Source organism: Typha angustifolia, chromosome 9, assembly GCF_048772165.1.
Source record: "Typha angustifolia cultivar Huaian chromosome 9, ASM4877216v1, whole genome shotgun sequence".
Lineage (NCBI taxonomy): Eukaryota > Viridiplantae > Streptophyta > Magnoliopsida > Poales > Typhaceae > Typha > Typha angustifolia.
Genome location: NC_133247.1, coordinates 11,110,234 through 11,122,706, shown reverse-complemented (window position 1 = coordinate 11,122,706; position 12,473 = coordinate 11,110,234). Strand labels below are relative to the sequence as shown.

General features: G+C 32.7%; 1 protein-coding gene across 3 annotated transcripts in view; it reads right to left on the bottom strand.

The window, feature by feature from the left end:
- Positions 1-12,473, bottom strand: part of LOC140766796 (endoribonuclease Dicer homolog 4-like) — a 71,861-nt gene that overhangs the window by 35,408 nt on the left and 23,980 nt on the right. For all 3 annotated transcript variants that reach the window (XM_073106446.1, XM_073106447.1, XM_073106448.1), the window contains 8 exons: positions 11,181-11,277; positions 8,594-8,786; positions 7,706-7,866; positions 7,386-7,592; positions 7,012-7,277; positions 6,654-6,928; positions 6,137-6,564; positions 1,094-1,194 (listed from right to left, as the gene is read on the bottom strand). In XM_073106446.1, coding sequence (XP_072962547.1) covers positions 1,094-1,194; positions 6,137-6,564; positions 6,654-6,928; positions 7,012-7,277; positions 7,386-7,592; positions 7,706-7,866; positions 8,594-8,786; positions 11,181-11,277 — 1,728 coding nt within the window. The remainder of the gene's footprint in view (positions 1-1,093; positions 1,195-6,136; positions 6,565-6,653; positions 6,929-7,011; positions 7,278-7,385; positions 7,593-7,705; positions 7,867-8,593; positions 8,787-11,180; positions 11,278-12,473) is intronic.

Genomic DNA, 12,473 nt, shown 5'->3' with positions numbered 1-12,473 from the left:
ATTATTTTAAATGCATGCCTATTGGAAAATTGTTATTTATATTGTTGAACTTGGGTTTTATTTAACACTATAAAAATTTTAGAATTTATTTGGTTTTCGAGTGAATTCCACTCACTGATCTATAGTTGTTAGCCCATAGATTTCTTTACTCTTTTATTATCTCAGGTAATGATTAGCGTGGTTACTGAGCGAGATGCGCCGGGACCCTACCTCCATTTAGGACCTACCTATTTATCTTTCCGCTCTTTTGTCTTATGTTTTAAATTAATTGTTAATTTTATTTCGTCTAGAGACAGTAAAAATGACATTGTTTTATTTTAATTGCAATTAGTTTAAATTTAATAAAGCAAATCCTCTTCGTTTATTTATTCTTGCCATTGTACACTTAGGAAGTATTAGTAAGGCTTCGTGTATCTCAGGCATATTGAAATGCATAGCCGGTCATGATTCCGTTTTCGAGTCGTGACAGATTGCTTTGCAATGCAAATCTGCATACATGTAACCCAAGTTCAGATAGCATACTTTAATTTATGGCAGTTGTTTGTTCACCTGCTTCAAGGCAGATCTAGACAGCAAACAACAGATTCACAAATCAATGAAGAACTTAGTTTGGTATCATGAAACTAAGATATTCTTGAGGATTATATTCATTTATCCCCTATATAGGGAATCACAATAGTATTAGCAATTGTTTGGTATGGTGGAGGATATATTCATCAATTGGAGAACCTCTGAACCCTAAACCCCTGACTTGATTGTTTGAACTTAGAACGTGGAAAAAATGGAAATTCGTTATGTGAATAGCAATCAAATTAACTGTAATTGCTACTTCCTGATGCTGGCCTATCAATCAGGATTTTTTGGATCCTGGCATATCTGTATGCTTCCAATATATACTGATTTATAAGCAAAACATGCAAGACGTCAAATATTATCTAGGTTTTCCCCAACAAAAAAATTCTTTCTGATGCATATAGAGTTTAAGAAGATAAGCTTTACCTACTAAACAGAGTTATAGGAATTCCAGTAAAATGACATCAGCCAAAAAACAAAAAAAAAATATTGATAATGTGAAAAGCAGCAAGGAAGTCACCTGTACTCTCTTGCAAACGATTATGGAGCAAATTGCGCAAAAAGAACAGCTGCTTAGCCTTTAGAAGAGGTTGTTCTGGATGGGATAGCTGAATTCCGAACCTGATTTTGCAGTGATAATTTTAAACATAAAACAGCCATGTAGAAATTTCAGTGGAACAACAATGTACCATCTTCCATCTCATTTTCATTGGTTTGAGAAATGCAAAGATTAAAAAAGTAAAAAAGTGTAAAAGATAAAAGCAATTCATAGCCTAATTATTATAGGATTTAGTCATAAATAGTTTAAATTACCCATATGTTGACAGTATTCAAAGACATGATAGCAACTATAGGATCAGTTAACTCGTATAATTGGAAAAAGGTAAATTTGTCCTGAATAACCTCAATTAGTTTGTAAGAAATACTGTCTTGCAAGTTAAATCTTAAGGATCTCTTGGGGAGAAAATGCACAATAGTGAGAGTCTTGAAGCTTACATTATATTTCAAGTTTTCAACAATGTCTTCTTAATCTCTTCATAGTTTCCTCTTAAGTGCATCTTCTAAACATGGACAATTATGGGATAAGAAAACTGATTGCAGATATTGATCTCTTAAGAGAAGTACCTTTCCAGTCATGTTCTATGAGACAACCCAAAATTTATAGAAAAAATAGTAATAAACAAATAAATAGGAAACTAAAGATAATCATATAGATAATAATAAATTTAATTTTATCAACCTTATTAAGACTTTTTTTTATCTATAAAGAAAGAGAGGAAAGGTTAGAGTAAAATAAGCCCTAGAGGAAGAGATTGCCGTACCCGAGAGAAAGAAAAAAAGAAGAGAAAAAGTAACAGTAGACCAGATCTGGTTTGGAGAGAGAAAGGAAGAAAAAGAAATTAGATTTCCTTAAGATTTGAAAACCAGATTATTTGGAATTCAAGTGATCAAGGCAAGTTTCTACTTATATTTCCTTAAAATCTTTATTATTCAGAATAATATAGAATAGAATTGAGCAAAAGTATTTTATTGAAGAAAATTCTGTTAGATCTATTCTATATTATTCTGAATAATAAAGATTATTTAAAATGAATAATCTATTGATATGAGAAATTTAATTCAGATGATGTTAATGAAGCTATGTGCATAGGAAATAAAGAAATTCATTATTAAGAATTTTTACAATAAATTAGAGATATCAAGGTTAGATCGATTATGTAGAAAACCGTTGTTTATTATATTTAAAAAAAAAGGAGATTATGATTTCTTTATATTTCTAACAGATTAGAAATATTACACTTAAATAGAATTTCAATTTTTTTATTTATTTCCAGAATACAAGAAATAAGAGGAAATATTTATTCATAATATTTAATTTATAGAACATATAATATAAGAGATCTCTCTCTATCATATTTCCATAATAGGTTAAGTTGAAAATATTTATGGGATCCAATCTTTGATTATTGTTTATTCATGTTCTATATACATGACTTATAAAGAGGATTTGAGATGTATGTCTTAGAAAATGTTAGCATCTTAATGACATTTAATTATAGATAATTCTTGCATGAATTATATTGAGGACAACTAAGTCTAAATCACTCTACAGATAATTATGGTGAGTTTCACTTAGTTTTGCTCTGCATCGTATTTTACAACTTATGTGTAATTGTGTGTGCTACTTGTCATAAATTGCCATATTCTCTGTCAATGGTATTTATCATGCTATATTATTCTTCATACCATTTTATCCTTCGTGCAATGTTATATACTATGTTAAAATTGTTATTCTTTGTGCATCTAATGAAATCTAAATTATGAGTACAAATAACTGAACAATTTCAAGCTAGATCGAAAATCTCTCTATGGTAACTCAAGTCGACTTTGAAGTCTAGAGAATAGACATATTCCTGATAATATGGTGACCAGTTTAGGTGACTTTGGTAAAATTTGGGAATAGTCCCAAGCTAAACCAAAAATGTTCTTAAAGCGACTTTAGTCTCTCTCGACAGTTGAAGGAAAATATAGTGTGTTTATCACTCAATTATACCTCCTGATGACCTTAATCAGGTCAGCTATAAGAAAAATACCTGAGCGCCATCTACAAGATTGTCTTCTAGTTGATATAGATCTACGGCCACAGACCTAAGAGAGATAAATATAACACTTAGTAGAGATTGAGAGGTTCTGCAATCTATATAATGATATTTAAGTATTTTATTAGTTTCTTACTCGTACTGTTATTACTCGTGTTTTATTATTCATGTCATAAGCAAGCTTAGTTTCATATTAGATATTATTAGTATATTACAAATTATTGAAATTTGGGTTTTAAGATCATGCTTTACATATTATAATTTTCGCATGCTATTACATCTATATAGAATGGTCCACCATTGACGCAATATGAGATATTATAAATAATTTATAATTCAATTTAGCATGTATTGGATTTTAAAATGAAGAGATAAAAAAATTGCTTATTCTCTAAGACAGCTTTTGTATGTCATTATGATTCATGTTATGCTATTATATGTATCACATATTGATTTTTGTCATTTGACATATTCATGGTAAAGTGGGTTTACTTGCTAAGCATCTAACATATTATGATTTATTAACTTTCAAGAAATCAAGAAGCTGGTTAGAGATGACTCTCATGACCAAGTACATTTTTGTTGTGTCAATGTTTATTTAGGATTTGATTATGGGAAGTTTATCCTAGTGATTCGCATGCTCGCAAACATTATGCTCCCAAATCGAGGCATGAATCGCATGACATTCTATTCATTATAATCTGAATATATTTTGGTCACTGCATAAAAAATTTGTCAATATCACAAAAACTACTGTTCTCAAAGCCCTTGTTTGCTTTGAGTTCAAGGGAGATCCCAAAATTTGGTCAGGGACACGTAGCCAAGTTCAATAACCAAGTTCACTCCCTAATAAATAAAACAAAATTTTCAATATAAATTCAAATTGATTCTAATTTTACACTTGACATAACTTAAATCTATCAATTTCATATCTTGTCAATATTATCTCTTTTGTCTCTCTCCCCTCTCCTCTCTCTTCTAAAAAATACATCTTTATTTATTATAAAAGAGCTCCTCTTTCACTATGGCTCACAAAAATAAAATTAACCATGGAAAAAAAATTCGTAAACACTTGTGAAAAAATTAAAACTTTATTAGTTAACATAATTTACTAATAGGTTTAATATGGGTTTAAAATGATTTACCTGCATTTATATTTTATAACTTTAATAATAATATTTTGGCACTATTTGCATGGCAAGTACTCAATTTTTCCTAAAAAAATAGATAATTTTTTTACTTTTTCATGTCACCTCAGAGTAGTAATTACATCTCTATTTCAAATCTTCTCTCATCTATCTCTAATTTCCCACCAAAATAAATATATTTCTCTCCAAAAAAATTTTAAAACTTACTACGTCCACAATAAATTTTATAGGGTGATTATGGGCTTATAAAACCTTTAAGCCTGCAGCAACTCACTTTCTTTTTTTTAGTAAAGTTTTCAATACGAACAACTTCTAAAAAGATATTAGAAAAATAATATAGACTCGCATGTGGGCTTATAACCAAAAACAAAAGAATAATAAAAAATAGTAACCTTATACTATTATTTATAAATATTAATCTTACGATATTTTAGAATAAAATAAAAAATAATAATAATAATAATATGTAAGCCCGGTTGTGGGCTTACATGCATACTAAGCCCGTTTGCTCACATGTAAGCCTACAAATGGGCTTACATGCTTGTAAGCCCGCAAATCGGTAATTCAAAACTTTTTATTAATAAAAAACATAATGTTTTTAAATTTTACATTCAAAGTCAAAGAGCATTTTGGTTCATTACTTTTGTATATATTTCCCTTCAAAACCAACACATTTTTTACTTTTTCACATCACATCAAAAGTAATAATTATACTTTAGCCTAGTTAACAACCAAACACTATATTTTCTTAGTCTAATTCAAGGCAAAAGAACCTGTGTCACAGGCACGACATAGCACGGCACTTGCTGACCGTGCCGCAAGGGAATGAGAGAAAAGGATGAAAAAGACTACTCATCTTCACCTTTCCTCGCTCACCATCGAGTGCAAGTGATGCCTCTCGCTCGGAGGGGCAACGAGGACAATGGCGAGGTTGCCGGTGAGCGGCAATAGTGAGGTGACAGTGAGCGACGTAGTTACTAGAAGGGGTGTCGTGTGGCACCCCCCTGGTGCCACATGTCAGTACACTGTCGGCACGCCCTATGCCAGTTGGCACTACCATCGTTGGTTTAAGGTACTTAAATCATGACTAAGAAATAGAGCCAACAAGCCACATTCAAGATTTAAACTCAAACTAAGCATATACTAACCAAGGTTTCAAAAATCGATATCGAGATCGGGATCGGCCGTCTGAAAAAACGATACGTATCTGCCATATCGGCCATATCAGTCGTCTATATCAAATTGGACTATTTTAATTTAATAAATTCTAAATATTATTTTAAAAAAATGAGAAAGTTCTAAAAAATTTTTAAAAAAATACAAGAAAATAAAAAATAATAATTACTCATATATAAAGCCTAAAAAATAATAATTATCTACCGTCTCTCTCTCTCCAGCAGGCCTGCTACAGTGCCAAAACCAGCCAACCAACTAGTTTCGGCCCAGATCGGGATCAGCTCTGATCCCAATCCATTTCGGTCAATCCCATTCGGGATCACTGAAACTGGAATCTATGATACTAACAGCTTAAATTTTTAGAGCAGTTGGTAAGTTAACATAATATTAGAGCGAAGTCCCTAAGTTCGAATATTGTCAAGTCCATCTATCATTTACAATATAACACTTTCACCTATTTAAATCAAGTCCATTTTTTTGGACCCATCAAAATGTCTTAGCCTCGAAGTGAGGAGTGTTAAATATAAAATATAAAAATCACTATTCTCTTACAACTTAAGCTTTTAGAATAGGATGAGTTAACATTGAAGAATTTCACCAATAAAGAAAAAAAAACACATTATATCAAAAAGTACTTACCTGTCATAGTAGTATTCCGCATAGCTCATACTCTTATACTGCCTACTGGCATTTGTTTCGTGAAGAATGTCATCAATAAAGAAAAACAGATTATTGTGTGGAGTAAAAACTAAGCTGTTCAGGACATCATGTTTCTTGGCTGTTCCATTGAGAAGTTTTAACGAGTCATGTGATGGATAGGGATCTTCCCCGTACAAATTTGTGTCATGCCGAAAAACTAGTGATGATAAACAGCGCCTCACAGTTGACCAGTCAATAATCATAATTTCCCCATAATTTTGCTGCTTGACAGGAAGCAATAGATAAAAAGTTGACGAGCAATATTGAGATCCAACAAGTTGACCCAAGGGAACATAATCTGAAGAAAATTCTGATCTGTCAAGTATAATTTTCAGAAACATTTCCTGGAAATTTTGTGCAAGCATCATCTGTATGGACAAATAACTTCAGATTAGATTTCGTTAGGTGACAAACATACCGTAGTATATGCATCTACTGATAGGGAAAGAAGTCTTACCTCCTCTTTGTCAAATGTTGACATCCCTAAAGCTTCAATTCCTGCTTTCACTATTCTACCATGAGCAAGATGTAAATCAACCTCTAAATTTTCAGCCTCTTCTGGAAGGGGAGTCATGACAAAAAGACCAAACATTCTGTAGTCTCTGTCCAACGGTACAGGAACAAATCTAATATAGTAGGAATACATATTTATCTGGCTATTAAGATTGGACCATGATTCTTTGAGGACAGCAGGTACTAGCATCTCATGAAGTTCTTCTCTCGGACTATCATCTATAGAAAAAATATATAAATCTATCATATAATGACAACTAATTAAGCACAAATGGTTGAATATTGAATAGAAACTAGCAAACCTTCATTGGCGACATGTCTGACAGAGTGAGTAGCTGATCCTTCATTTTTTCCAGGACCTATACCAGGCAAAAGAAAATCTGTTAAAGCACCTCTTTCATGAAGATCCTCACATGCTTTTAGGCAAGCATTTCTCTTGGCTACATCTTTTGATAAACATGGTAGACTGTCAACTTCACGAAAAGGAGCATTTGGCGGAAGAATTATTCTGCAGATAATCCCATTGATGTCATCGATGTAGAAGAATTTTGGTGCAGGAGTGAAATATCTGCAGTGAAGGAAAGGTTATGTTTGTCAATTCAAAAGTATAAGATTGTACAGGTTTTGCCGAGGAAATATGATGCCAAAAGTTGAAAGAATGTTAGTCACTACGTACATATCTCGAGGAAGTTTTGCACAGTAACAATGAAGGAGTGACACGCTGCAGCCAGTACTAATGGAAGCACCAGTGCTACCAACTCTATAAATAGTCTCCTCCAAATTATGGAATGTGTCATTTGATGCCCTGCAAATTATCTCCTTATTCATGATAAGTTCACCAGCTATGAAATCATTCAGTAGTTTCTCATCCTGCTGATTCCCACTGAGATATTGAGAAGAAGACAGACATTCTAGGTTAATTACTAGATAAACAATATTAAAGTGGAATGCTTAAGCATGCAAAGGAATGAAAGAACATTTACAGAATGAAAATACCTCTCCAATAAAAATATGATTTTAGATTTTCTCATCCGAGCACGGCCTCTAGACTGTATAAAACTAGCAACAGTTTCAGGCAGATCAAACCGCACAACAAGGCAGCAAGTTTGAATATCAAGCCCTTCTTCAGCAACATTTGTAGCAACCAGAAGATTCACCTGTGAGTTGAATGAAATCAAGCATAAATGACAAGCTAATCAGAGAGAATGTAGCACATATACTCTACTTTTGTAATCCCCTTTAACACGTCACAACATACTTTCCTACTTGTATGTCATTGCTTGTCATTAACTTGCTCATGGAAACAATAAATGCCTTATCCAATGCTAAATTGTTAACAAATTTTAAGTCAATTTTTTAGGACATGTATTCTCCACTTTAAAGGAAAAATATATAGATTACGAGTAAATTGTCAACTATCAGTAATCAAATCAAGAATTCTGGTCTCATTTATCCATATATACATGGAAAGCTAGTGTAAGAATTTTAACAGAAACAAAATAATACCATAAAGTTCCAATGATAAATCTCCGAAAATTCAAACTGATCTTTTTCAAATTTCATCTTGTACACCACCAACAGAAGACGAGCCTCTAGCTCAAACTATTTCCAGTCAGCTAATCTTTTTTATCTATTAATGTCTGGCTGCCTGTTTTACAGTAAAATGTCAAATGTCTTCCAATTTAATATCAAGTTGAACCTGCTTGATCTAGACTGGAAACCTTAAAACTACAGAAGAAAAATTTGTTGCAGAAGAAACAAAGAAGGTTTCTTCAGTCAAACTTTACATATCTACTCCAACTTATATAAATAAAAGAAGTACATCAGAAGAAGATACATACTAAAAATAATATAAGAAAATAGGGAAGGGATGTCCAATAGTACCTCTCCGGAAGAAAATTTTTCAACAATGGCATTCATATTTTTTCGTGACATATTCCTTAATCCAGAATGACATCCTACAAGGAACTCGCATTTCCAAAAGTCAAGGAACTTTAAGTTTCCAAGAATGTATGCTAAAGATCTTGCAACAATGATTCTCTTCACAAAAATAATACATTTCATGTTTTCTTGTAGCCTGTCAAGAAAATAAAGCCATGACATTAAGTTAATACGTACCAAAAAGTGCACATTATAGAATGAAAACAAAATCAATAGGAACTCGTAAAAGATAATTTGACTCTTGCAGATTAGGTATCTAGTTCACTATTCTAGTGTCTAGATTCTAGACACCTTGGACAAGACAAAGTAGAATAGTGAAACCATTCTGCTGCAGCAGAACTACTTAGCTCTCAACTTCCATACAAATAGATGATTAATGAATTATTTTCTAACAGGATATATCACATGATTGCTATAAACCTATCAAGACAGATCTACTTCTTATCAGTCACCTTTGATGTATATATTACTTATTGCCTTCTCCGGATTGTCAATTTATTTCTGATTTTACTCGTTTTGATGAGACAAATGCTACACTGCATATCAGAGACTACTTGATTTATTTTATTTTTCTAATTAGGCATTTGATTCGATCCTTGTGCTACTGTTTCAAATCAGCAACTCAATCACAACAACCACAGGACTACCCTAACTCAGCCTTTCTATGTCAATGTTGTAGTTCAAATTTTGATAAGAGAATATGATGGTACAATTATATACTGATGTCTCATTGGATGTAAGTCACATTGACATAGGGAAAGATAAGGAGGTACATGGATCGACGGCCAAGCAGAGAAGAGATAGGAAATCAATGGATCTCTTGTTCTGCCAACAAGTGCCTTTTCTACACTAGCATAACTAGATAGATCAAAATGGGGTAGATAACAAACTTGTACATAATTCCCATGTGTGTGTCTAATCTAACATGCATGCATGAGCACATGTGTGCGGAGAGGCCACTAAAATTTTCCATGGAAGTAACTTTATATGTGCGTGATACAACTAGGGCTAGGCCAAGTTGTATCGAAAGGAATAAATTTTGTTTGAAGAATAAAACTTACTATCGGGGTGTGTTTAAATGCGAGAGGCTACACGCGTTCACACATACAAAGAATAGGTTTTGCGCGTTCGAACGGCCCTGTGATTATTCGAACATCTGCCTACAAGGATATACAGAGAACGCACCGCGACGAGGATGGATTATTTTAGAATTTTTTTTTAATTGTTTTGGTCAATTGGGTAGCATCTAAGTATTGTGGATTGCATTCAAGTTGGATTAGCTTTAAATGAATCTTCTTTTTTCAATCTCTCTTACTCTCTTCTCTCTTCCTCCTCGTGTCCTAACCTTTCCGTTGACCCCAAGCCGACGCGGCTAGATCCTTCTCTCCTTTTGTCACCACCCTACTTCTTCTAGGAGCGACTCCTTCTCCCTCCTCGTCCTATCTTTTCACCAAATTTCATTCATCTCCATCTCCACGTCACCCCACCTTCACTTCTTTCCACCACCATTAACGAACTACCTACCTTCAATCCAAACACACAACCTAATCCCCTCTTAATCCAAGAATGTAACGGTGCGTGAATATTCATTTGCTGCTTTTGATAAGGAAAAATTGAATTTGTTGGCACAATTTTATCTAGATGATTTTTCACTGCATAATTGATGGTACTTGACAATCAACTTAAAACATTCAAATTCGGTATGCAATCTGTTTTTCAATTTTGATATGCAATCTGATATTCAATTTTCGGATTTGAATGGTATAGGACAACTTGCTGAAAGAATGGTCAATTACCAATATTAAATATTCAATATCATTTCGTCTATTTATTGGTGAACTCGGTGCTTCTATTACCAATGGCAACAACTATAGTTGAAAGGATATTCTTTGTCACGAAAGTGATAAAAGCTCGGTTGCGCAATCAAACAGGAGATCAGTGGATGAATAATAAATTAGTTACATATTTAATAAATATATTTGCAAGATAATGCAGCGGTTTTATAAAATGAAATCTTGTCAAGGGCAACTGGCATTTTTAGTACAATTCAATTTAGAGAAATGAATATTATTCTATTATTTTCTATCATCTGAAGACGTAAAACTTTGTTTGATACATACAAAATTTCATAGTTTGCATTTTGTATAATTAAATATAATTTACTATGAAACATAAATAGATCGAAGTAATGTTGAACCACAAAATGTTTCATAGAAACTAGCATTAATATGTGGCTTGCTCCACTATGTTTTCATTTTGACATGTATAGATGGAATAAGATGTATTGTTATTCGATAAGAGGATTTTTGTTAAAATTTTCCATTTTAGGTCCACTTTTAGATACACTTAAAAGAATGCATTCCAGAAACTCAAGCCTGTAGACTCAAAACATAGAATTTGTTATTCATTTCTTTGTTTGACAAAACATAGAGGAAGAAATGATGAATGAAGTAGAGATGTTAGATAAAAACAACTTACAATATTAGACATCTAAATTCCAAAAGCACCTGATAGTAGCATTAGTACAGACCTGTATCTTGAAAGAACTTTGATTAGAACTGACAACTTCTTTGAGAAGAAAGGCTCTTCCAAAATCTCTAGATTAATTGAATCAGCAGCGGTTGTACCTATTAAACCAGTAAATAAAACCACTTGTCAGGTCTGATAGAATCACGGAGGAACCTGATCATTTACGTGTTATTACAATACAGATTAAACTCAAGATAAATCTATCTATTCAATACTTCAATTTACGAAGGCAGTTAAACAAACAATTAATTAAATAAGTCCTTCCAGCATTTATTTGTCAATCTCCGTATACATGAGCAGTAACATGGAGAAGAGACAGAAACTATCCCATCTTTATCTCCTTGTGGGATGGTAAGAAATAATAGTATTTCAATATCAGGAATGACAAACTTGTAGAATTGATGCACAGCATGATAGACCATTCAACTGGAAATAACATTATCAAGTTATGATGAATAATCGGACAACTTTTACAAAGTTCATATACTGGAAATAGAAGCTTCTGGATCTTATTTACACGTAAGTGTGGAGGGAAGAAAAGTTACCCTGATGAAAAAGGTAGTATCATATGGTACAAAAAATATACAAACATGAAATATAATGTTCCATTCCTGATTTAAGATGAATGTCATGATCCATGTATGAATCCTCAATCAGCTTACCTAAAATGCAAATTTACACTAACATGAATCATAATGAATTATAAATTTGTCTCCTGCTTATCCAGTCATAATGAGGTGCACAATTTCAATCATATATGGCACTATTTGGTTCAACTCCATTGGTGAGAATCTTAATGTTTCTTACCAAGGCTTGATACCAAGGTAAAAATTTTGTCCGAAAATTATGTAAATAAAGTTTTACAGAAATAATGCCTTTGTGGTTGCTGCCACAATAAGACATAGGTGCATTTCTATTAACAGAATGTAGTAATGAGAAAAGGGTATCATGTTGGGCAATGAATGTGAAGGTGCACAATAAAAACTTGTCCCATGTGGGCAAGCATGACCATGGAAACTAGCTCCACAGAGAAAATTTAAGTAGTGACTTAGAATATATGAACGTACTCATATAAAAGTGTAAAACCATGAAGTTGGTAGTGCGAACAATGAATGGGAAGAAGTTAATATAATTTATGTACTGGAGTTGCCTAGGTAGGAGGACAATCTACAAAAGAAAGTACTAAATAAAAACTTTGGTAAACTGGAGGGTCCAGAACCTAAAACAGAACGCATTAAAGATAAAAGGTTACATACAAAAAATAAACTTGTATTAAGGAATCAGTCTTAAATAC